Below are 24,296 nucleotides of genomic sequence, written 5' to 3' on the forward strand. Positions count from 1 at the left end.
TTAATGCCTCTACTATTACTGAACAGTCTGCAAAGACTAATGAGATTAGCTAATGATGCTAACAGTGATTTTTGTGTTTATTTTCATGTCCTCAAGGAAAACACTGGCTGGTAGGAAAATCTGGTACCAATTTCCTGCAGAAACCCATAAAGAGTATCTCCATCGTGATTCCCTTATGCCTACAGTTAGGCAGTTCTTAATCACTTAAACATTTATGGACATTATCTAGGAATAAACTTATCAAATGCTCATCAAATGCTATTACATGAAATGCCATAAAAAGCCTATATGTACCATATCATGGCTACATCAGTACTTCTAGAGAATCCATAAAAAACAAATAAGAGCTAGTCTATTGTTGTTTTACCTAAATCTGCTATATAAATACCACAGTCATCAAAAAAGTTTTCAGCAGTCAAAAACTGACACACATAATAAAGTAAACTTGCAATCTCCATCACTAACAAAAACAACGTTGACACTCAAGACAGTATACTCACTATAAAGAATTAAAACAATGCACTGGCTACGCTTCAGCTCTATTACTGTGTTTAGTTTTTCCAACTAAAACTCACCCTTGAAGACCTAGTACAAAAGGTAACAAGTGGCTTCAGTCTACTTTTAATATTAATATTTTCTTCTTATTTGAAAAGTGTACCATTTTGTATCAATTTTGCTTAAGAAAAAGATTGTTGATATGAAGTCTAACTCATGTGTGAAAGCATAACGGATAGTGATGTGTGAAAACAGATAACATGTACTGTTCAAAATCACATTGCCCAAGAAATATTCCAAACTATCAAACCAACAACCTTGTAATGTACATCTTAAAGCTTATTGACCGGTTAGGAGATTAGCAAGTGAAAATACCGTCAATGTTGCATTACAGGATAGTCACCATGTCGCTTACTAAAATGTCAGATAGAAATTTGCTGAGATGTCAAGCTGTCTTCTCTCCGGCATAGACTACTCTGACATTCAATACGGTATGAAATGCTGCTCTTAAAATCACTAATGGATGACATGAAATCACCACTCTAAGTAAGTATCAGAAAATGGTAATGCTTTAATAGCTCAAAGGTGCTGTCACAATCAAGTATGTTATATGCACAGTCAAGTTATAGGTACTCATACTTCATAATGCAAAACAAATGAAACCATTAAAGGCACGTATGCTTCAATGTCACATCAATATTTGAATTCCTTTTCCAGAGAAAATGCAAGGCTTCAGATTTTTCTGTTATAATATGTTCTATTGTCAAGCATCCAATTTTATACAAGTATAGTAAGACCATATGGGAAAAGAATTAAAAGACTGTGTTGCTTAAAAGAATGGGTCAGCACTATAGAAGTTAATGGAATTTTGACAGGAGTTGACTCAAGCTGTAATGCACTATATGAATCAGAAAATTAAGAATGAGTTTTTACAGTTTTACAAAATAAATCTTACATATCAAGAGCACTAAAGTAAACAACAGCAAAACAAAATCCAGTGTTTCATACTTATTCAAGCATGTACAGCAAATTAATTCTTCAAACTATATGTGAACAAACACAGCCTACTTCATACAAGAGACTCATTTTCAGGTGAAAACCTGTTCACTAGTTACCAACAATACATTACACACAAATGCATTTATACGTTGAAATGCTGGCCAAATAAAACTACAGCAAGTGTACTTTATCACCCCTGTAGATTAATCCCCTTGAGTTTGTTTTTGTTTGGTTTTGTGTTTTTTTTGTGGTTTTTGTTTGTTTGTTTTTTTTTTTAACAGACATTTAAAAAAAATAATGTTTTACAAAAATACTGATAATGGCTCACATTTCTACGCCCTCAGTGCTTTCCTCTTCTTTTGACCTTTTCTACCACCTTGGCAGTATCCCCAGTAGTCTTTTTGAGTAACTACATGCTGCTCAGGCTCCTTTTGCATAAGATCCATTGATAATATGCTCTGACTCAGTTTGCTGATATATTTCAAACCATTTACATCCGAAAGCTTCTGGTTCTGTGAAATGGTTGAAAAGGCTTTTTTAAGGCCCACATCAGTACTGGTGGCTTCTGTTTATTTTTTTCTGGAAATAGCACCGCTTCAGTTTCAGGGGTAGGAAATCGTACTCTATACACTTCAGGGTAAGATTTCTGAAACTAGAAAAATACATTAATTTAAGTTAAGAATTCACTCAAACTTGTAATATAAAAAACTATTGAAGTTCCACCTCTGGGAGTAGGAAAACAATTATTTCTCTAGTGGACTTTCTATACCTCTATATAGAAAATTAGGTGATATTTTCTAATATGGCTTGGTTCATCACAGTACTGCTATTCTAAATTATTAAAAAGTTTAAAATCCCCAAGAGTATCTGCTTTTTTAAACATCAATATTTGTCTAGAGACTACATGTCTAAGACTTCATAAAGCTTTTTAAGTTAAAATTAATGAATGCAGAGGAATTTTTATTTACTTGCTTGAGCTTCTTCTTCTTATCTTTCACAGATATTTCTTTATTTGTTGCAATTTCTTCCAATAAAGCTGCCAGTGGCTCTTGAGAGCCAGTTGCCCTTTGGTATTCAAATTCATCTGTACTGATTTGGTGACAAAATGATGGAGGAGGAAAAGTTGCATCAGTATCAGCTCCAGCATATTTTATCTGAAGAAAGAGTAAAAAAACAGCAGCTATATGTTCTGCAATAAATTTGCAAAAACTGGCTGAATCAAATTGACCACCTGAAGTCGTTAACTAGAAAAGATACAGAATAAAGACCCTAAATTGTACCTCCCATCCCCTGCACTAATTGAGTGAATTCTAGTAAGTCAAAGAACATGACACAAGGGAAGCCTGTTTAACTCTTGGAATAAGTTAAAAGTTACTTTTTTTCAGTAGAAACTAAAGAATGAAGAACTAAAAAGCATCTTTGAACAAAACAAAATACGGTATCAGGAAACAAAAAAAGAGTTATGAAAGAACTCAGCAAGTAAAGACAGCTCTAAAAGAAAATCAGAACATTAACGTAACCAATTTTTAACCATCCACAGTTTTTCTCACTACCACAAACATAATTTTCCCATTTCACAGCAAAGATAGTGTTGACCACCAGGAAAAAAAAAAAATATTTAGAATTCTTATCTCTAACCCATTCAAGATTTGCTTAGTTTCCTTTAAATACATAGTTATGGCTGAATATCAGGAGTCAAAATTAGCTCTTCATAAGCTAGCAGAGACAGAACGAAGTCTTTAAGAACTGTCAGACTTCGTATCAGAAAGGATAAATTTGATCTAGAAGCACAGAGACATTAGAGGCTTTTTTCGCTAGATACCTACTTGGACTCTCTGGAGATGTACAACATGTTCCTCTATAGAAGATTTTAAGGCAGAAGGAACACTTAAGATCTCTTGATAGTTGTCCATAAGAAAAGATACTAGTTTAGCAGCAAGCAGTTCATCCAAGTCCATTTCATCCTTTGAGCAGAGAATACAGCGGGAAAATGCCTGAACCATCTGAGACAAAAAAACCAAACAAAACTTTATTGTATATTTTTCTGGTTGGGCGTGAGGAATCAGACTATATTTAAAAACTGATCTTTTAGAGAAAAGATTTTAAACAGCACAATACTTACCGTACTTCCAACACATCAGTATAACAATAATAATATTTTTTGAAAGAAAGTATTGTATACAGTGACATTATCTGAGTGGACTGAAGATGGCTCTTGCCTCATAATCTAACCCTGACTTTAGACTTAAAATGGTTGAATTCCATTTTATTCTCAACACTTCATCAAATAACCACTGCACGTGGCTTTTCCAGTTAAACAGGGCACAAATATTTCAGAGATTTTAAAAATAACACAGGAATTTAACAGAAGTTAAGCACCAGAGAGAAAACCTTAATACTATTATTTTTAAATCATCAAACCACATTTCAGGTCCAGCTCACTTCATGTAGTCTCATGCCTAAGCATTGTTAGAAGAATTTTCTGTCTGTGCACTAGTCACTTCTAATATTAAAAGAACAGAAGGCAATCAAGGTTTTCTGTAATGTACCATAGATTGCACTGCTAAATTAAAACTTAGTACAAAATACTGGGACTGTAAAGGATTCGCTTCTAAAAATAACATTTAGATTATAACATAATTATTTCAATCAAAGACCATTTACAGTTAATTAAATTATAACCTCAGCAGTCAAAATTTTAATTATTTTAATCAAATACTATTCATAGTTAATTAAAACCTTAATTGCTATGGAACAAATTTAGATTTATGCATACTACTATAGGATTTTTATGGAGTGGCTCTACAGCTGAGCTGTCTGTCGCCCTTCTTGCAAAAGACTTGAAAATTAACCAAAAGAAATAGGTGTCCTCAGCCAGTCGGAATTGCTAAGTTATGCCTAATAACTTTGTAATAACATGCTGCTGCAAACATCAGTGATAACTCTGCAAGTAGTCTTTCAGGAAGAGCATTAGCAAGAACTAGGGCATTATAAAAATCTAATTAAAATTACTTTCAGAGATTTCTGTAGTTAAACGATGACAAAAAATTAGTACTGAAATAAACTGGTAGGAATTTTTTTTAAATGGCTGAAAACAGCTGAATCAAAACATTCAGTTACATGTTTCTAATTATGACTGAAATAAGCCGTTTATTTCTCTCACACTGTCTGCAGTGATAAAGAACACCAGAGACCTCATCTACTGCATTTTTTTTTTTCTACTCAATAGTGAAATCAGTGGTGATTGAACTTTGAAAGATAAGGAAACCTGCAAATTCTAAGCAAATTTTTCATTTGCTCACAACTTACCAAGAAATCCCAATTCATCCAAATTCAGAGTAGCTTTCCACATATCTAGAATAGACAAACTGTTCTTCAAACAAGCAAACTATTTTGTATGCGCTCTCCAGGAAGAATCTTTTGTCTGTGCTACTCCAAAAGCATTGTCTAGACCTTTTGCCTTACACTATACATACCAAGGTTCTGGTCCTCACTGATTCAGAAAGAGGTGGCAAATCCTTGTTAACGCTAATTCTTGCCATCATCCTCACCAGCAGCTGTAATCTTTTCCGATTTTCCGGTGGCAGCAGGAGACAGGATATCTGAAGAGCTTCTACAGCCTTGCTGTGTTTTTGCAGCAGACCTAGTTTATACAAGATCATGAGATTGGTCAACATTTCTGAATTATATATTTCCATAACATTTAGCATAACATTTCTAAATCTGTCTCCCCAAATTCCTTTCCTACTAATTCAAGACTGCATTAGAACTCCATTTCCCAAAGAGACTAGGAAGATATCCCCAGAGCTGGACTACTAGAACTGGGCACCTTGTTTAAGTATTTACAAGATTTCCTTCTGATGCATTGGGAAATATTAATAACCATAACCGACAACTCTAGATATTAGTAGAATGAAAAACTATGTTTTGGTTCATCCTTTGCTCTTTTATAACCCTCAGCTTTAAACAGAACTGAGATGTACGCACAGATGTAGCAACCACATAAAAAAGAAAGTTAAGTCTAGGGCAATAGTCAGAGAATCTAAACAAAACACTTGCTTATGCATCAATGACAGCTATGACAATACTGACATGTCCCTCACACCTCTAGAAGTTAAATCTATGACCAACTCTACTTACAAACTCTTGAGAAAACACAGAATGTGAGCATGGCAGCAATATTTGAAGACTGGACAGGCACAGCAGAATCTGATAGTAGTTTAGATACCTACGAAGAGGTCTCATCACCAAAATGTTATCCACTTATGGGTTTCTAAGGATCAGTGAAGGAGGAATCTACTGCAAATTTGCCTAAATAGCACCATTATCAGAACAAAACAGAAATTAGGAGCAAAATATCTGCACAGCTGAAGTCTGTCGGTAATTTCTTTTAAAAAAGGAACAAGGAAGATGATAAAAAGACACACATCTTTTTTTTTTCCATTGGATAATAGATGTTAGAAGGGATCTCTGCAGATTATCTAGATCTCTCCCCCTGGTCAAAGCAGGGCCATCTACAGCAAGATGCCCAGGACTATGTCCAGTCAGGTTTTGAATATCTCCAAAGATGGGGATTCCACAGCCTCTCTGGACAACCTCTTCCAATGTTTGACTTGACCACCTTCCAAGTAAAAACGCTGTTTTCTTATGTATAAATGAAGTTTCCTCTATTTCTGTTCATGTTTATTGCCTCTTGTCTCGTTATTGGATGTCACTAGATAGATGTCTGGCTCCCTCTTCTTTATTACTCCCGCATCAGTCTTTTATAGACATTAATAAGATCCTGGTCTCATAATCTGCCCTGGGGTACTCCCTACTGATTGACACCCAGCTGGACTTTATGCCACTGATCACTACCCTTTACGCCCAGCAATTTGGCTGATTTCTGGTCTAACTCACTACCCACTTACCTAGCCTGTACTTCTTCAGTTTGCCTATAAAGATGAGATGGGAGGCACTGTTGAAAGCTTTACTACAGTCTACATCAGCAGTATCTACTGCTATCCTCTCATCCACCATGTCAGTCAATTCCAGACTGTGCAAAAAGTGGAAGCTGTTTGTTATTAAAAAAAAAAAAAAAAAAAAAACTAACAGAAGTGTGCAGTAGTAAGTAGAGCAGCCAAAACAGATAGTATTCCAAGAAAAGAGTGATAACTAACGGTAGTTAATTTCATTTTCAAATGAAAGCTTTTTCTAACTTCAAAGGAAGATTTGGCAAGCACACTAGTACATATGTTTAGAAGAGGCCCTGAGAAATAATAATTAGCCCTAATGAGATTTGTACATAAAGAATCATAAGCTGTGCAAAGAGCAAGTTTAATCTTACCAAGTTAGTAAAATATCTGATGATCACTGGCACCTTAGTCCTGTTTTCTTAGCTATTCTGAAAACTAATTTCAGCTAATCTCTTGGAATAGAAGTGCTCTAGACAGTCTTCATTCAAAAACAGAAGCAAATGAGGCATCTTGATATGGTTACACAAGCCACCTATGATTTCTGCAAATATTTCTCAGGTTTTAAGATGGAGGTTTTAGACATGTACAAATCGCATTATGGCTGCCTCAAATGACTAAAAATATCATCTGATAAACAACACTTTCTTTGCTATTTCCACTAAACAGAAAGCTTATCCACTGAAGGAAGAAAGAGGTCCTATAATCCCTGTGGAAATGTTGTAATTCTCTGAGGATAGCAATATGAAAAGTCAAAGACTCAAAGACTGAAATCTTGGTTTAGAAATGTCTTAAGATTGAGAATTATTGCCAATTTATCAAGCTATACTCCATTTTAAAAAAATAACAGAAATGCAACTGCAGACATGGATCTGCCTTTTTGTATTTTGTAAATGCATAACTTGCTAAGCAATTACTGCTTCACAGGCAGAATTCAGTACTAACATTGACACTTACTAAAAAATAGTGTTCTATGGAGTGTGCATTATCCTCTACATTTCCCTACAGCTTCATAGTAGTCTGTCCATTAGCTTTGTTGTTAAAACTTCATTACATATAGAGCAGAACCCAAAACTTTCCCTTTTTTTCTTTCAGATTAACCCCCCCCAAAAAAATCATTTCCATCTCCCCCCCTCCCCTCACTCCAAAGAATCACATTTCGAATCTCAGAAGAGAGTCTGAGTGGTTAGAAAAGCCCTTGCTACCGAAACTGCAGATCAGGCATCCCTGCCTTATATTTACTCGTTTGTTTTCTTACTACTGGTTCTAAGTAGTTTTGAGTACAAAAAGAAAAGTTAGGCTTCACCACAGGTAGGCTGAATTGTCTTCTTGAACTCCCTCCACCAGCTAGATAGGGAGCATGGTCTTGAATTATAAAAAAAGTGGAAGAGATACCCACGGGTCATCTGGTCCAACCCCATCCCCTAGTCAGTGACAGTGCTTAAATCAGGTGCCCCCAATCATCCCACTGAGGCCAAATGCAGCTTTTTAGCCCTTCAGGTACTTGGGTTAGGTGTCTGGACGAGGCTGGTTAGGCAAGACTAGGCAAGAGAAATATGACATTTGCAAACATATACTGCCAGTAATTTAAAGTACATTGTATAAGCATGAAGATGGAACACAAACTAAGTGGTGCTTGAAAGCCTGTATTCCCATGATTTTTTTGTTTAAATCTATTTTCATTAGTAAGGAAGGATTCCATAACACCTCATTTTTTGTGAAAGAGACCACAAAATTACTTTTTCACTTTTTGAGACAGTGCACAATTCCCTTTGATTTCCACATAAACATTGGCATGACTTCTTTCTTCTCATTTTTAATCCATGAATACTGCGAAATAAAACTTAAAACCTGAAAGATGTGAAACACAATGGAAAAGCAAACAGAAAGACAGTATGAAAGCAGAGGAAGAATTTTTAAAGATATTACCAAGAATATCTGTTTTCTAGGAAAAAGAAGTCTGAAAAGGAACTATATTCAGTTTGAAGCAAGACTGTCAACTAACAAAGTATTAAAAAATACTAAATTCCAGAAGTAAAAATGTTATTCTTAATTCCTTTTTCATCTCAATAGTTTACTAAAAACAATGTTGTTCCCACTTTAAGAAACTCAGAAAAGTCACATGCTACAAAGCATGCTTACTTTTCAAGTTAGATGTTCTTTTCTGAAATGTAACTATAAAATGTAATCAGATATTTTCACATTTACTGTCTTTCAATAGGCCATCTATAGCTACAGGACAGGTGAATTTGATACAGTATGAACCCTTAAAAAGTTATAGTTAACAACTAGTGCTTTAAAGAAGCAATAGTTTAGATGATAGTCAATGTCTCTTCTAGGTTTAAGCAATGAAAGATTTCAATTTCCTTCAGATGTAACATTGCCACAGTTAAAACAGTCCTTACAGCCCTAATCCTTTTTAATCTAGACTTCAGTCAAGCAATTTCTAAAAAGCTTGTGTGAGTTTTTAAGATGCTTAGGTATTTGTAAAAAAAGAAAAATCTGTTAAAATATATCTGTTAAATGTGGGAGTGGTAGGCAATGAACAGAGGCCTTTAAAAATGATAAAGACAAGCTATGGAAGACTTTTGAACTAATGAGATCAAAAAGACACAAGAATAAAACCACCTTGTGATATGAAATAAATTTAAATATTAAACTGTTCTCCAGGTAGAACGGACAAGGCAGCTCCTAAAGAAATGAGCTGCGATACTATTTGGGTATGGTAAATTAATTCCAGGAAGTTAATTCCAAAGAATAATTTTTTCATAATATCCTCCACTACTTACCTAACACACTAACAAAAACATCAAAAAAATGAAATGTGAGAAGAGGTTCTTTCATCTGGCCAAAGTAGTCCACTATAGTTTTGAAGACATCTCTTTCAAATCCTGAGTATGTAGGCTGCTTCAAATCTGAGCAGCTGGGCCCTACAAAGAAGGAAAACAAAAAAAAAAAAAAAAGAAAAGAAAAGAGAAAATTAGTTTGCAGCCACCAATCAGATCACTATTTTCTATTCCAGCCAATAAAAATGCAACGCCAAGTAGAAAAAAAAAAAAACAAAACACAAAACTTAGACTCATTCTTCAAAATAGAGGTGAAATTGTATTGATCTATTGAATTGATCTATTTCCAATAGCTCTAGTGAAAACATATAGTAGAGGAAAAAAACGAATAGAATAGTTAAACCTTTATATATTTCATTGAAATAAGCTGCACTGGCAGCAGAATATTTGCTGGCTGATCTTTTCCAACTTTGTTTAAGGCAATGATCAGAAAAAATACTGACTACAAATATGAATAGGATTCGATAAAGTGGTAAAGGCACAGTCGGTTCAATTGATTTTTATGGGGGTGAGTTGGTTAATTTTTTTCCCCCCTCCTGAATTTACTTACAATTTGCTAGACATTTCATTGCTGATAATATCCAGTGAGGTAGCTCCTCTGCACAGGAGAGAAACAGACAGAAATTAAAAGGAGAAAAAATGTGAGAAAAATGTTAAACTATAAGACAAAAAGCGAAGCTGAAAATTCTTTAAGAAGTTCGTCCTATAGTAGATCACCTAATTGCAAAAGGCAGGCTACACCCTAATGTAGGATCTAGTTTGAATTACATCTATGCTTTAGTACTTCCGGTACTCAATATAAATCATTTATGCCCACTGCTCTTATAACTCAATCAACAAAATGGATCATATCACAAATATCACAAACCCCTAACCCACCCTGCAAAAATCAGCCAAGCTTGTTCAAGCTACATCTTCACTATCGCGTTAGAGTGAAATGGTTACTTTGCACTGAAGATGTTAAAAACCACTCATATGTTCAGTTCTGGCATTTCTGCAAGGAGGAAGCTAGTATCTTCAGGTGCTCCATTTGTCTTTAAAATAAACACATATATGCTCTCAGGGAGCTTTTATTCACGAACCAAACCAGGTTCCAATCTCATATTTCACTTCTCTACAAATCTTGTAGAAAACACGGTGGCAATAATATTGTGATGTATCACAGCAGCAAAAATACTTTACTTTCTCCCTGATGTGCAGAGCAGTTTTAAACTTGGCACTAGTTTCAAAACACTGATTGAAAACTAAAAACTGAGAAATTTTAAGCATCTCTCAGTGTATGTTTTGAATCTTTCACAATTTTTAACACACATTTCCCTCCCATAAACACTCTCGTTCAGACAGTTAAGGGCTGGGCTGACAAATCCAGCTTGAAGTGAATAATATTGCTATCCTTATAAATGAAAAGTTGCTGCTCTTTTGCCTTCATCTTTCAACCCTGCTAAAGCATGAATATGTTCAAGAGAGTAAATATGGAATAAACACTGATTCTTACTGTCATGATGTCCTCTGATGGATGTCAGAGGACAACAATGGCATACTTCGTAAGAATTCTAGTCTAAATGTGGTGATGAAAGTATAAAGATGCTACATGTTAGTATAGATTAGAACTAGTACTTTTTTTTATACTAGTAAACTACAGTATAAAAAAGTTAAATGTAAACTTCTAAAATACTCACTTGATTTATCCTCTAAAGTGACAATGCCTTGCTTATTGACATTGTATGCATTTTGGACTATATGTTTTGAATTCACAAGTTTTATGTCTAACACTTCATCCAGAGAATCCAAACCCAAGACCTTTTGTAATCTGTAAAAATACATAAACACATAGTTCATACCTCATCTAATCTGAAAAAGGCAAATGTAGTATTAGGATAGATATGATTCTGAAAAAGAGACCTCTCCATTTCACAGAATATTAAAGCCAGAAGGGACCCATACGGGTCTTGGAGTCCAACTCCCTGTTCCTCACAGGACTGCCTAAAACTAAACCATGTGACTAAGAGTATCGTCCAGACACTCCTTGAACCCTATAAGCTTGGTGCTTCCCTAAGGACACTGTTCCAGGGACCAACGACCCTTTCAGTGAAGAATCTTTTCCTAATGCTCAATCTGAACTTCCCCTGATACAGCCTCGTTCCATTTCCTTGTGTCCTATTGCTGATAAAAAGAGAGAGATCAGCACCTCCCCCTCCACTGTCCCCCTAGAGGAAGTTGTAGGCTGCAATGAGGCCACCCCTCAGTCTTCTCTTCTCCTAGCTGAACAAACCAAGTGACCTCAGCCACTCACAAATCACCATCTCGGTCGCCGTCCTCTGGGCACATTCTAATAGTTTGATGTCCTTCTTGATGCGCCAAAACTGCACATAGTAGTGGAAGTGGGCTGCACCAGTGCATTGTAGAGTGGGACAGTCACCTCCCTTGACTGGCTGGCTATGCTGTGGTTGATGGACCCCAGGACACACTTGGCTCTTTGGCTGCCAGGGCACATTGTTGGCTTGTATTCAACTTGACATCAACACAAACCCCTAGATTTCTTTCCATAGGGCCGCTGTCCAGGCTCTTGTCCTTCAATATACGTATATTGAGGGACAGAATATATGTATAACCAGGGTTATCCCAACCCAGGTGCACAGTCCAGCACTTGCTTTTGTTAAATTTCATACAGTTGATGATTACCTAGCTCTCTAGTCTATCCAAATCTCTCTGTAAGGCCTCTCTACGCTCAAGGGAGTCCACAGCTCCTCCTAATTTAATATCATTGTCAAACTTGCTTAATATACATTTGATTTCTGCAGCCAGATCATTTATAAAAACATTAAAGAGCACTGGCCCCAAAATTGCGCCCTGGGGAACCGCACTGGTGACTGGCCAACAGCCAGATGTAACCCCATTTAGTATTACCCTTTGATCCTGACTCATTAGCCCATTGATCATACAACCTATTACGGGCTTGTCTAGCTGTGAGCTGGACAGTTCATGTAGAAGGATACCGTGAGAGACAGTAGCAAAAGCATTGCTAAAATCCAAAGCCACCATATCTACTGGTTTCCCTTGGTCAATTAAATGGGTGACCTTGTCATAAAAGGAAATTAGGTTGGTCAAGCAGGACTTTCCCCTTGTGAACCCATGCTGGCTATCACCAACTGCATCGTCTCTCAAGTGTTTTTCAATAACTCCCAGAATAACATTTTCCATAATTTTTCCAGGCACTGAAGTAAGACTGACAGGCCTGTACCTACCAGAATTTTCCTTCTTAGCCTTCTTGTAAATTGGGACATTTGCCAGCTTCCAGTCAACTGGGACCTCTCCAGACTCCCAAAACCATTGAAAAAATAATGGAGTGAGGTACCACAATGACATCGGCCAGCTCTTTCAGTATCCTGGGATGAATCCTATTGGGCCCCATAGATCTATGCACATCCAGCTGGAGCAGCAAGTTTTCGAACAATCTCAGGGTCAACTGGGAGTTTATCATTCCCTTAGTCACAGTCTTCCAACACAGGGTTCCAGGACCCATCATCGGTGCTGAAGACAGAGGTTAAAAAGGCATTAAACCTCATCACTTTGCCTATGTCCTATTTGTGAGGTGACTGACTTCATCAAGCAAGGGACCAATGTTTTCTCTGATTCTCCTTTTGCTGTTAACATATTTTAAAAAGCCCTTTTTGTTGTCCTTCACAGTGCTGACCAGCTTGAGCTCTAATTGAGCTTTGGCTGCACAAATTTTCTCCCTACAGTAGTGAACAGTATGTCTGTAGTCCGCCAGTGTCGCCTGCCTTTGTTTCCAAAATCTGTACACTTTCCTTTTCTGTCTAAGTTCTAGAAGAAGATCTCTGCTCAGCCAAGCTGCCTTTCAGCCCCACTTGCTTGACTTGAGACATTTTGGAATTTCCTGCTCCTGTGCTCTTAAAAGATGGCTCTTAAAAGGTGACCAGCAGTCGTGGACTCCAATACCTTCAAAGGCAGGTTCCCAAGGCACCTCAACAACTAACTCCGTCAGCAGCTCAAAGTCTGCTCTCCCTGTATCCAGGGTCACTGTTTTGCTGGCACTTTTTCTCCTATCGCTGATGATTTTAAACTCAACTACTTTGTGGTCACCATTACCAAGACAGCCACCAATCACCACTTCACCCATGAGTCCCTTTCTGCAAACAAAAATTCTAGGAGGCCACCTTTCCTAATCAGCTCCCTTAGCACCTGCACCAAGAAGTAACCTTCAACATGAGTCAGAAAATTCCTGGACCTGCTTGTGTCCACTGTATGATATTCCCAGTTGATATCTGGGAAGTTAAAATCACCCATAAGGGAGATGCACCTGCTGCACCAGGCAGGAACTTGTTGCCATTGCCCTCTATCCCTTAAGTCGCCATTTTTGCCCAGGTGGAGACAGGGTAGGGAATCCTCCGTACCATGTGTCCTGTCTGCCTGACAGGCCTGTCCCAGGGAATGTAGGGTGCAGTTCTAGCAATCTATCTCAGACTCCCTGATACTCCTCAGCCTATTCACCTCCTCCCAGAGCTCTGTGACTAAGCAAAGGAGTTCCTGTATCTGGGCACAGTAGCGAGTAGCGTGCTTACTACTGTTGTCTAGTACTGGCATAAAGGCAGGGCACACTCTGCAGCCCAGCACCTGGGTGGCAGCGTGTTCCTGACAGAGCTCTGTCTGGGAAGCTGCATCAGTCGCAGTGGGTGCTGAATTTAGAGTGGACATGGCCTCCTGCCAGCTGGATAACGTTGCTCCCTGTATGCCTTTCCGCACAAACTGCAGTGCCGTGTCCCGTTTGCAGTGCTCCTGGTTGATAGCGCTCCATAGGAGCTTCTTTTTTATGTGTGCGGGAGCTTGGCTGCAATTGCTCCTGGCCCACCCAGGTCTCTTCAGCCACCATCACATGAGCTGTGGGTTTCCATCAGGTCTCTCCACTCCTCAGAGCTTTCCCCAGTTGAGGAATTCCCTGTGCATCGTATTAGAGTGCTCCGCTGCAGATAGTGCTGGAATCAGAGCTGCTTGCCTTGGCATCAAGTTTATTACATGGAGGTAATGTGCTAGGTTTAAATGAAAGTAATCACTAGTAAGTCCTGTGCTGTAAAAATAGCTAATGTATATTATTTTATTCTCCTGCATAAATAGTCTAAAGAAATGCCTGTAACTTTGCATATGATGTTCCTGTTGGAAATAGTAACGAATGTCCGAATCTCAAAGCCTTCTGCACTCAATTAGCTACTCCATTTTGTATCTCATACGAAGTATCTCCATACAAAGTATTGTACTTTTCATTGAAAGATTGCATTGTACAGAAGTGCTTCTATTTCAGAGCAACAAGAAAAAGAGAGAAGGACCAAGGGGAAAAAAAGTGATTAAACAAGGTAAAGCCCACACAACAATAGACTTTATAACACAAAAAGACTTATAACACAACAGAGAAAATGTCAAAAGGTATTAAGTACAATAATGTTTCTTTGCAAACTTTATTTGCTGAATTCGTTAGCCAAACAAGAAGAGGTATAGTTAGTCTAGCCACTATGGCTTTGATCGCAGCGATGAAAAGGGAGTGGGTGAAATTACAAGCCTTACCAGAGAAAACAGACAAGACTATTACCTACTACACAGTTTTACGCTAACAGCAAATGACTCACAAGTATACTCACCGTGACAGAGTCATGGATTTCCATATCTCTTCTATGTTTGTTTGTGTTAGCTCTCTGCGGAACACAAGTTTGCATGCAGGTACTTCCCCTATAGCTATACTGTGTCGCTTGTACCACATCTCAGAGTTCTGAAATCAGAAAAAACACTTCTCTAACTACTGACTTTTCAAGTATTGAACAATATAACACATTTATAGTACAGCATGCTCCCTAGTACAAGTATTTTAAATATTCCTAAATTCCAGTAAAGTCTCCAGGATGCAAGTGACTATTCAGGTTTCACAGATGTGCAGCATCTTTTCTCAGTTATGTAACATCCAAAGCTGAAAAATTATGTGTGCCAGTACAGCCATTAAAGTTCATGAGTCAAAGGCCTCTAGTCCTGTGTTCAGATCCTCTCCATAATGAAAATCAGTTCAACTCACTTGTTTTCAACTACCAGTCTAAGATTAAACATCTGCTTATGGAAAAGTTATTGGGGAATTATTAGAAGAGATATCAAAGACTGATATTCACCTTTGTTCAGAATATACTGATCATAACTAAACATTAAGTACGTTGGCAGGTTCTATACATGAAGAATGCAATACAGCTGGAGACACCCATCAGATCTAGTCCACCATTATAACAGAATAAAGTATGCAGGAGACTACTATCCTTTACTCAACCTTCACATGCAAGATTGATGCTTGAAGATTATCAACAATATGTTGATGGGTGAACATACGATACAGTTTGTGTCAGCAGTGTACTTTTCAAGGCAAAACTCCTAAGCATTCCCAGTTCTTTGATTTACATCACAGAGCACTCATAGATCATATTAACAGCGCTCCTTCTGATCACAACCAATCTACAAAATGCACTCCTGGAATGCACTTAATTTCTACAAACACTAGTTGTCTGTCATTCCATGACACTAGACTAGAGCTAGTTTGAAATAAACAGCACCCTCTGAAATTAGTATCTGGTCTTCCAGACCAGTATTTCACTACACAGACCTATGCCCATCAATCCACACGCAGCCCATAAATGCTCTGATTGATGCTGGGGCAATTTAAGGTGCCACTACTTTCAGCTACATGTCTACTTCACCATTCCAGCGGAACCTACAGCTTTCTATAGAAGAACCAGTAGAAAGAAGCTTACTCCTTTGCCTCAGTTACTTCAGCTTACAGTCCAATGTATTAACCAAAATTGCCAATGAAAGATATTTTGAGCTATGCCAGACTGTATGCTTTTGCATCCGAGTAAGATTTATATAGGCAGTCCTTTGCTAACTTTTATCAGGTCAGGATGCTTGGATGGAAATTTAGACCAGACAGTTGGAGGCTATAACATGTTAAAACTGCAGCAGATACTTGCTCAGTAACTAAACCACTCTATTATCTTTACTTGTCTTTGGCATTATCTTTTCTTTCTTCCCTCTTAATCTTCTACCTACTATTGAAGTTCTAAGGACCATGCTTTTTCCTCTTCAGAAGCCTGCTGTACATGAACGGGGCACTTGATCTGCATATAAGTAATTGGATTACAAATTTGGAATAAACATTCATTTGGGACCTCTAGATGTCCAACAAAGTGGTAGGAGCTACTTTTTCAAACAGTTTGTTGATCACCTGCACTGATAAGCATCAATAAGATGGCCAAAATTATCAAAGAAGTCCCAAGACTTCACAAAATGTGAGAACACTCACACATAAAATGCACTGGAGGAAGGGTTTAGAATATACATAAATCCAGAAGTCCAGGCTTCTAAGGTATCCAAAAGTTGATACAATCTTGGTTTATTAATAAAAGCAACAATTTTTTCAACTTTATACAGTCTGGACCAATCCATATAAGTATGAGGCAGAATGATTCTCCAAGCTTACAAAGGGCAACAATGAAACTAGGATCACTTCTCCTTAGCCACAACATATTCCTTATGGAAAAGGAAACTGAATCACTAACATTCTCATAGCAGCTAGGAAAAGGGTAATATATGTATTCTGCTACAGGGAGTGTCTGAATATCTATTACAGTGTAAATGACAGTAAAGTAACTATTTTGTATTGTATAATAAATGCCCTATTGGAATTTGATCAAACTGGAATGCAAGCATACTGGCAAATAGAGCCATGCTGAATTTAGGATTCTCAGGACATCATAATTTGTAGCAGAAAGAACATTCAAAACCAACATCCCCAGCAAATTGTTAAGAACAACTTTACTTCACATAAATCTAAAATAAAGGTATTTTACATTTCATTTTATCACCAAGTATTTTGTGCCACAACAAAGAGATCACTAGTACAGTTTTGCTTTCTAAATATGCTTATGTCTGGTGAAATAAAAACTGGATATCTTACCATTGTGACTGATTTCACTGGCATGTGTTCTTGGGAAGTTCCAGCCTTCGGTTCATTCCAGTCTGGAAATTTAATTACTTCCTTTCCACATGAAGTTTTTTTGGGATATGGTTTCAGCGGTGAGGAAGGAGGAAATCTACAATTAGAGAGTATTTTTAATGCTTCTGAACTCCACTCTATTCCATATTTACCAATGCAAAACTGTAGTAGGCCTTCACATGCAAAAATACAACAAATGCTTTGGGCATTCACAGTGCGACTTAGTTGCCTGAAGACTGGTGTTAAGTGACATGTAAAATGTCCTGAGGTGTCTTGTTTGGCCTCCTTCTGCTGCTTCAAGTCCTTCGTACCTCCCTTGACATAGCTGAGCTTTGGGTGAATGTCTGATATCCCAGTGCCTCTCAAAGAGCAGCAGCTGCCTATGCATAGGCAACTGACTCAGGTCTTCACTAGAAGACGCTGATCATACTGAAAAAGCTGTGGGTAGATTTTCCCCATGTCAAGTGCACTGCTAGCATGCATCTCCTAAAGCAAAGCTGCATAATTAAGTCACATGACTAATGCTTGGCTTTAGTTAGTGTCCATGCAAGTGTCTGCACGAAATTTTGTCCACATTACCACGTTCTTCTGTGTTTACATGCTTTCTATGTGAAGATCATATCCTGCGGTTCCTTTCTGGAGTCTTTTCCAGCTGGTTGTAGAGGAAACTCATTCACTTTTAAAGGCATTTAAAGAAGTGCCTTCAATAAATCAGCAGAAATAAACCCTAAGCTAGCCTGTGCAGAAAACAAGGAAAACAAATGATCCCAGATCACATTCAGCTCAGTCACATCTCCAGCTTGACCAGAATTAAATTACTGCCAAACCTACATCAAACCATTTACAAAGGCATTAATGGCAACACATCATAAAGGCAAATAAGTTTGATAGCAACATATCAGACTGGCACAGATCAGATCTTGTTTACTTGCACTTCTGGTTTTTAGATGCTAAGATTCCTGATGCTTCAAGAAATTTCTTCAGCCTCACTCACTTTTTTAATCAGAACAGACAGTTATGTCTGCAACCACACAACAAGAGCTTGTACGATGCTGGGTAGCATGCATTTATATCCAACCAGAAAGATTCTCATGCTTAAGAAATCCTCAAGTTTTCTCTAAAATTTCACCCCATTCCCTCAAGGCAGTTCCAACACTTAATTAGTTTTTAAATTACTTTTTTACTGCAATTTTGTTAGTCCAGTAGTTAGTTAAACGCGTTATGTTTTTGGCTACACACTGAGCCCATTTGGCATATTCTACCACACTCTTCAACAGAATATCCGCAACACAGGGCGATATCACTTCCTTCGGAAAATCCCTGAGGAGAAGTAATAAGCACCTCGCTCTAATCCTCCAAGACATACTCTGCCTTTTAAAAGTAACCATGATTACACTGCAGATGTTCAGCTGTTCAGTGTTCTCAACTGTTTTTCAGTCATTCATTATTTCTTGGAGTTTAATGTTAAAACATCTACAGCCTTTTTTCTTTGCCTTACAGTATTCTCAACGGTTCCCTGTTTCCCCTCCACTCCTTCACAGTTTTTAGCTTTATGTCATTTGCTGCCCTGATTCTTGATGATGCAGTAAATGAATGAGTTCTTACAAGCAGAAAGAGGAGGTGCATTCTCCTTTTTCAGGTAGTGTTACAGCAAGATCTAGATAGAGACAAGTTTTTGGATGGACAATGAAAAGCCTCTGATTCTATGACGAACAGAAGAACGTTACCTAAATCTAGCAACTGAGGAGCATTCCAAGGTCAACATGTCAAGATTAGCGTGGTTTACAGCCATCAGCACTAGTTTTAGGAGTTTATACAAAGAGGAAATAGAGATACCTGTTTGTGTCCAGAGCAATGGATAGAGAACAGGGTCAACTAACATCAGTATCAATGGTATAACAAGTACCACAGATGAATTCCCAGAAGTTTACTAGCAATGCAAGAGTATTAACCCTTTTGCTTTTAATACAATCGCTTAGATTCCAAAAAACCTAAAGCTTGATAGCTTCCAAAACTGTAACTTCTCATTTATTATTGTAGACTACACTGAGCCAGTAAGTTAGGATGCACAGACAGATAGTCTTTGCTATTTTTAGAAGCCACAGTAGTTCTCGCCTTCACATTTAATACTTGCCTGATACTCTCAGGCAAATCAACATTTGGCAATACCACTTTTGCATACTCTGTGGAGCGAAAAAGAGCAGAAAACTACACTTAAATACAAAGTTATGAATTACACAACTATGCACCATGAAGTACAGTTACAGTAAATTAACACAGGAATTTATGGAGAAGGAAGATATGAAGCATATCAAGGTTTCCAGAGTAAGCACTGTCAGTGGAATTAGAAGTGACTTGTACTGCTACCCGTATCAATACGGCGAGGAATGTATTTACAATGTAACATTAGGAAGGTCCGCCAGAGGGAGCTGCCAGGACACTAAATACATTAATAAAGGCAGGATGGAAACCCGATGTTTAGCTCCACAGTTAGGAGAAAGCATGTTTTAATAATTAAAGCCAAACACCAAAACCACGACTAGCATACATAGTCTATTTATGCACCAAGCCCTAAGGGAAAAAGATAGCTCCAATTCAAGATGCATGAAAGGCATGCAGTTTTAGTCATAAAAACCTGTTCAATTAGTAACTTGGTTATCTTTTGAATGGGAAGTGGAGAAAAAGCATCATTAAGATAGCTGTAACAAAAGAACTCCCTTGTCCAATAGCAGATCATTAGGCAGAGCACATAGTAAATGAAAAGCACAGGAAAATTTCACCCAACCAACTTCCACAGCCTGCAGCTCCAGAAAGTTACGGCTGAAATTATGAAGGAGAAAAGGGCAAAATAATTTGAATATGTCATGATGCCAATGCAAAACAAACAAACAAAAAACCCACAACTACACAAACAACAAACCCAAACCAAAGAGATATGTAGCATAATACCAGCAGTTACCAAAACCCACATTTAACCCTTTGACAAAGAGTCAATGCCCAGAAAGAAAGGAGACAAAGTACTTAACACCCATGGCACTAGATAAAATAAGCTGCAGGTAGTGCTGTCCTAAGATGAGTAGACAGAGCAGGACCGGGTTAGGAACATACCAAACCACTAAGACGCCTACCACCATGTGTTGTACCAGCACATAACTGCTTTTCTAACTCTGCTTAAACAAGTAAAAAGCCCACTGCACACCACTCCTTTATGTTTAACCTTCTCCAGGCTAAAGTCAAGACGTAAGATCCTCTGCAGCTCCTCTTGTCTTCCATGCCTGTTTTCCAACCTGAACTAGTTGATGACTAGGTAAACTGTCACAATAGCTTGTCCTTCTACAGCAGCCATAAGCAGATGGCCAGAGAAGAATTTAAGAACAGGACAAGCATACATGATACTTCCTCAGCATGCTTTCCCAGCCTTCAGTCATTTTCAGCTTATAGACTGCAGAGCCACGTAGTGTTTTTATATACTTCACAACAGATTTTCTTGGGTGAGCTTCTGAAAATATCTTCAGATACAAGTCCTTTGATACACTGGGCCCTTGAAATTTGATTCCCAAATTCTAAATTTTGTCATTTTCCTTGATTAATTGTTACATGGAATTTCCCTTTATGGAGCTAAGTTTGGAGATAACATTAATTTTTTATTTCCCCCAAATTGTTTAAAATTTCTTCCATTAAAGTTGATTGAAATTGGTTTGAATATTTAACTTATTTGTCTGGGAAGCCGTAGCTTCCCATGTTCTTTCCTTCAGAAGGCAGGCTAAAAACCAGCTACTACTTTTACTGAAGGATGTCATGCAGTATCATAAAGAACAAGTGGACTAGGTGATAATTTGTTACTGGAATTAAATACAAATCAGATCCAATCTAACTGTAAATCAATTGAACTGCACTGGAAGAAGTTTAACATAAAGCACAGTTATTCTATAAGAAAGTATCTTAACCCAAGTTTGCTTATCATAAAGTAAAATAATTACATCATACACACCTCTTACGTTTAAAGTATTCTAAGTCAGCAAATAAAATTAGAAGAGTAATGAACAACTGCACTTACAGCATAGGTGTACAGACTAGACAGCAAAAAAGTTTAGGCATGCTCTACAAACAAACTAGTTAAGTTCATAGACCAAAGTGAAAAATTGACTTCATCCACATCAAGTGGAAATTCATTATTACATATATTTTTCCAAAGACAATATTAAGAAATCATTACAAAAAATTAATACATAAAATTTCTTCAAGTATGTAATAATGTATGTAATAAATAGAAACATAGCATTATTGTTGACCTATTTTTCCTATTCATCTGCATGAAGATAGCTCATACTTTGTCAAAAGAAGACTCACTACGATGTAAGTTACAGATCCATATTTAAAGGTAATGGTCATCTTTACACTACTTTTTCACTGAACAGGACACTACAAGTGGTACAAATTCAGAACCCACAAGTTCAGAACCCAAACCTTAACTGAGGTCACAAGGGGTCAAAGAACCCACTCAAGTAATGCTAAGCTTTCATTACAAAGAAAATTCTTTTCCTCTGTTAACAAGCCACCAGTTGACAGGCTAAACAGAGATAAGTAAGTAAGCATCCTTGAGGATGAGCAAATGTAACTTTTTCTTTTAAGACAATTTCAACCTACAACTCAAGAAGTACAGAAAAAGACCATATGTATATCACGAATTTGGGGAGAGAGAGGACAACTGGAGTTGGACTCATAGTGGCATCCTCACTTCCATCAACGTCCTCTTCATGTGCACTTTTCCAACTCTGACAAACCTGATGTCTACAAACAGTAAACAGAACTCCTCACTACCTTGTAAAAGTTACAAAAGCTTTTCTTAGTATTTGTACAAAGTAATAAAGCTAAAGTGGCCTTCAAAAATATTTAAAAAAAAAAAGACCAAAACCAAAAACCAAACCAAGCCAAACGTTAAATCACAACAGTTGCCTATCGCTAAAGAAAATGAAGTCTCTAAAAGGAAGGTGGAGGGAAGAAACATTAATACCTTTTCAAAAGCATGGTACAAAAACATTCGTAAGACCAACACACAGAAGTCACTACTCCCCATTTCCAAAACACCAAATTTTTCAGTCATTGTATATAGGTTTACCTATACAAATGGCCATCATCTTGAAAATCCTCTTTGCCCCATCTTCCTTTAATATCTTCAATAACGTGGTTTTTTAGGAATTTTTTAAGTAGCTTAACCGTTTGATTGCGAGTCACTTCTGGGCCAAAGTTTTGATTAGAGCCAAGCAGTTCATGTAAACAGTCCACTGCTTCCGAGGCTTTAAAGCAACGCTCGTAGCTTTTGAAGCGACACCGATGCTTCCGTAAAGGCATCCCAGCACGAAAAAGTTCTATTATCTCGTTCCACTAAGGAAGAAGAACAAAGCAAGCTGTTATGGGAGCTCTTTTCTTAGAAGCATTTTAGTTGTACAAAGTGAGATCAGAATGCAGACAGATCTGAATGTGGAACTACATACTTTTTTGATCATTTGCGTTTACAAGCACACTAAAACATAAAACTATGATTTAAACAGTTGAGACCTGAAAACAAACACCACATTTAGGAAGCTGAAAGACCTCAAGACCCATATTACCTATGGCTCTACAGACACAGCTTTAACCTCTCCTTGGCTTTTAACCTGACAAAAGACTGGCCTAAAGCTTGGCTCTGCCACCACCTCAGTCTCGCATGGGTCCCGCCGCCCCACACAGACTCAGCGTACGGAGGACCGACACACGGACGGCAGTTGAGGACCGTCGCGCCGGGCCCCCACCGGAGACTGGCTGCCTGGGACAGGCCCAGGGCCCTCCTGGGCTCGCCGCAGTCGGCCCTCAGGCCGCAGAGGCGCGGTCAGCGGGGCAGGCCCAGGCGGCCAGACTGCCTCAGGGCAGCCAGCCGGCAGCCAGGAGACTAGAGTCGGGGGTACGGCAGCCCCACCCGGGCGAGGAAAGACTACGCAAGGGGCAAAGGCAGGGACGGAGCACTCCGGCCCAGGGAGGCACTCACCAGCCGGGTGGCGCGGTAGGGCCCAGGGCCGACGAGCCCCGGCTCCATGGACGCGATCAGGCCTCGCCGTCTCCACGGAAACCGGCAGCCGCGCGCACCGCGCCCGCCGACCGTTTGAATCTAGGACGAACGGGCACCGCCTTCGCCTATTGGCTGGCGGCGGCCGCACGTGACGGGGCCGCACCGCCTTTGATTGGCGGGAGGGGAGGACCCTTTGGCCCGCCCCGCCCCCGCGGAGGGCCGGGCCCGTCTCGGCACCGCCCCGGCCCCCGCCCCGGCCCCGGGGGGAGCGGGGGTTTGTCTGGCCGCCGGTCTACTTCACCGCGCCATCACAGTCCCTTCCGAGCTTGCCCGCGGTCGTCGGGCGGAACGCTGGCGGTGGGACGAGGGGCAGGGCGCCTGGGAGGGGGTTAAGCAACGCCTTTAGGTAGGCCCGGGCGCAGGAGGGGAGAAACTCGACTCCTCCCGCGCCGGAAGAGCGGGAACGTGCGCTTTGCGGAAGGCTGCAGGCGAAACGGTTTAAAAACAACCCTCTGCGCAGCGCCCGTGAGCCTTTGAGGTGGAAAATGGTGGAGGGAGCGGGGAAAGGGCAGTTACGGGGCAGTCCAGGCCGGCATCTCGTCACGCGCTTCAGTGGGGCGTTTTGGCTTCCCAGAAAATACGTTACTTAATTTTTAAAGCGAGCATTAACCATGTGGTGGTGGTTGCGCGTCCTCAGTCAGTACGTGGCTGTCACACAGTCAAACCAAATCGAAGAAATATCATTTGGGTGAGTTGCCACCTTGATAATGAGAATACAGCCTTTTCATCAATTTACAAAAAAAAAAAAAACAAAAAACAAAAACAAAACCACCCCAACAACAGGCAAACACACCCCAATTTTTAGGACTCGGTTTCATAGAAGTGCAGCTAGTCATACTAGTGTTTCTCCTCCACCAAAT

General features: G+C 38.9%; 1 protein-coding gene across 1 annotated transcript; it reads right to left on the bottom strand.

The window, feature by feature from the left end:
* Positions 1-1,303: 1,303 nt before the first annotated feature.
* On the bottom strand, positions 1,304-23,431 carry DEPDC1B (DEP domain containing 1B). The gene is made up of 11 exons (XM_074569580.1): positions 23,356-23,431; positions 22,450-22,715; positions 17,292-17,427; positions 14,944-15,071; positions 10,972-11,102; positions 9,843-9,890; positions 9,236-9,376; positions 4,971-5,137; positions 3,321-3,497; positions 2,463-2,648; positions 1,304-2,146 (listed from the first exon to the last, which is right to left on the bottom strand). Exons 1-11 carry the CDS (start codon positions 23,401-23,403, stop codon positions 1,985-1,987), a joined length of 1,590 nt encoding a protein of 529 aa, XP_074425681.1. The 5' UTR covers positions 23,404-23,431; the 3' UTR covers positions 1,304-1,984.
* Positions 23,432-24,296: the final 865 nt, after the last annotated feature.

This window comes from Larus michahellis, chromosome Z (assembly GCF_964199755.1).
Source record: "Larus michahellis chromosome Z, bLarMic1.1, whole genome shotgun sequence".
Taxonomy (NCBI): Eukaryota; Metazoa; Chordata; class Aves; order Charadriiformes; family Laridae; genus Larus; species Larus michahellis.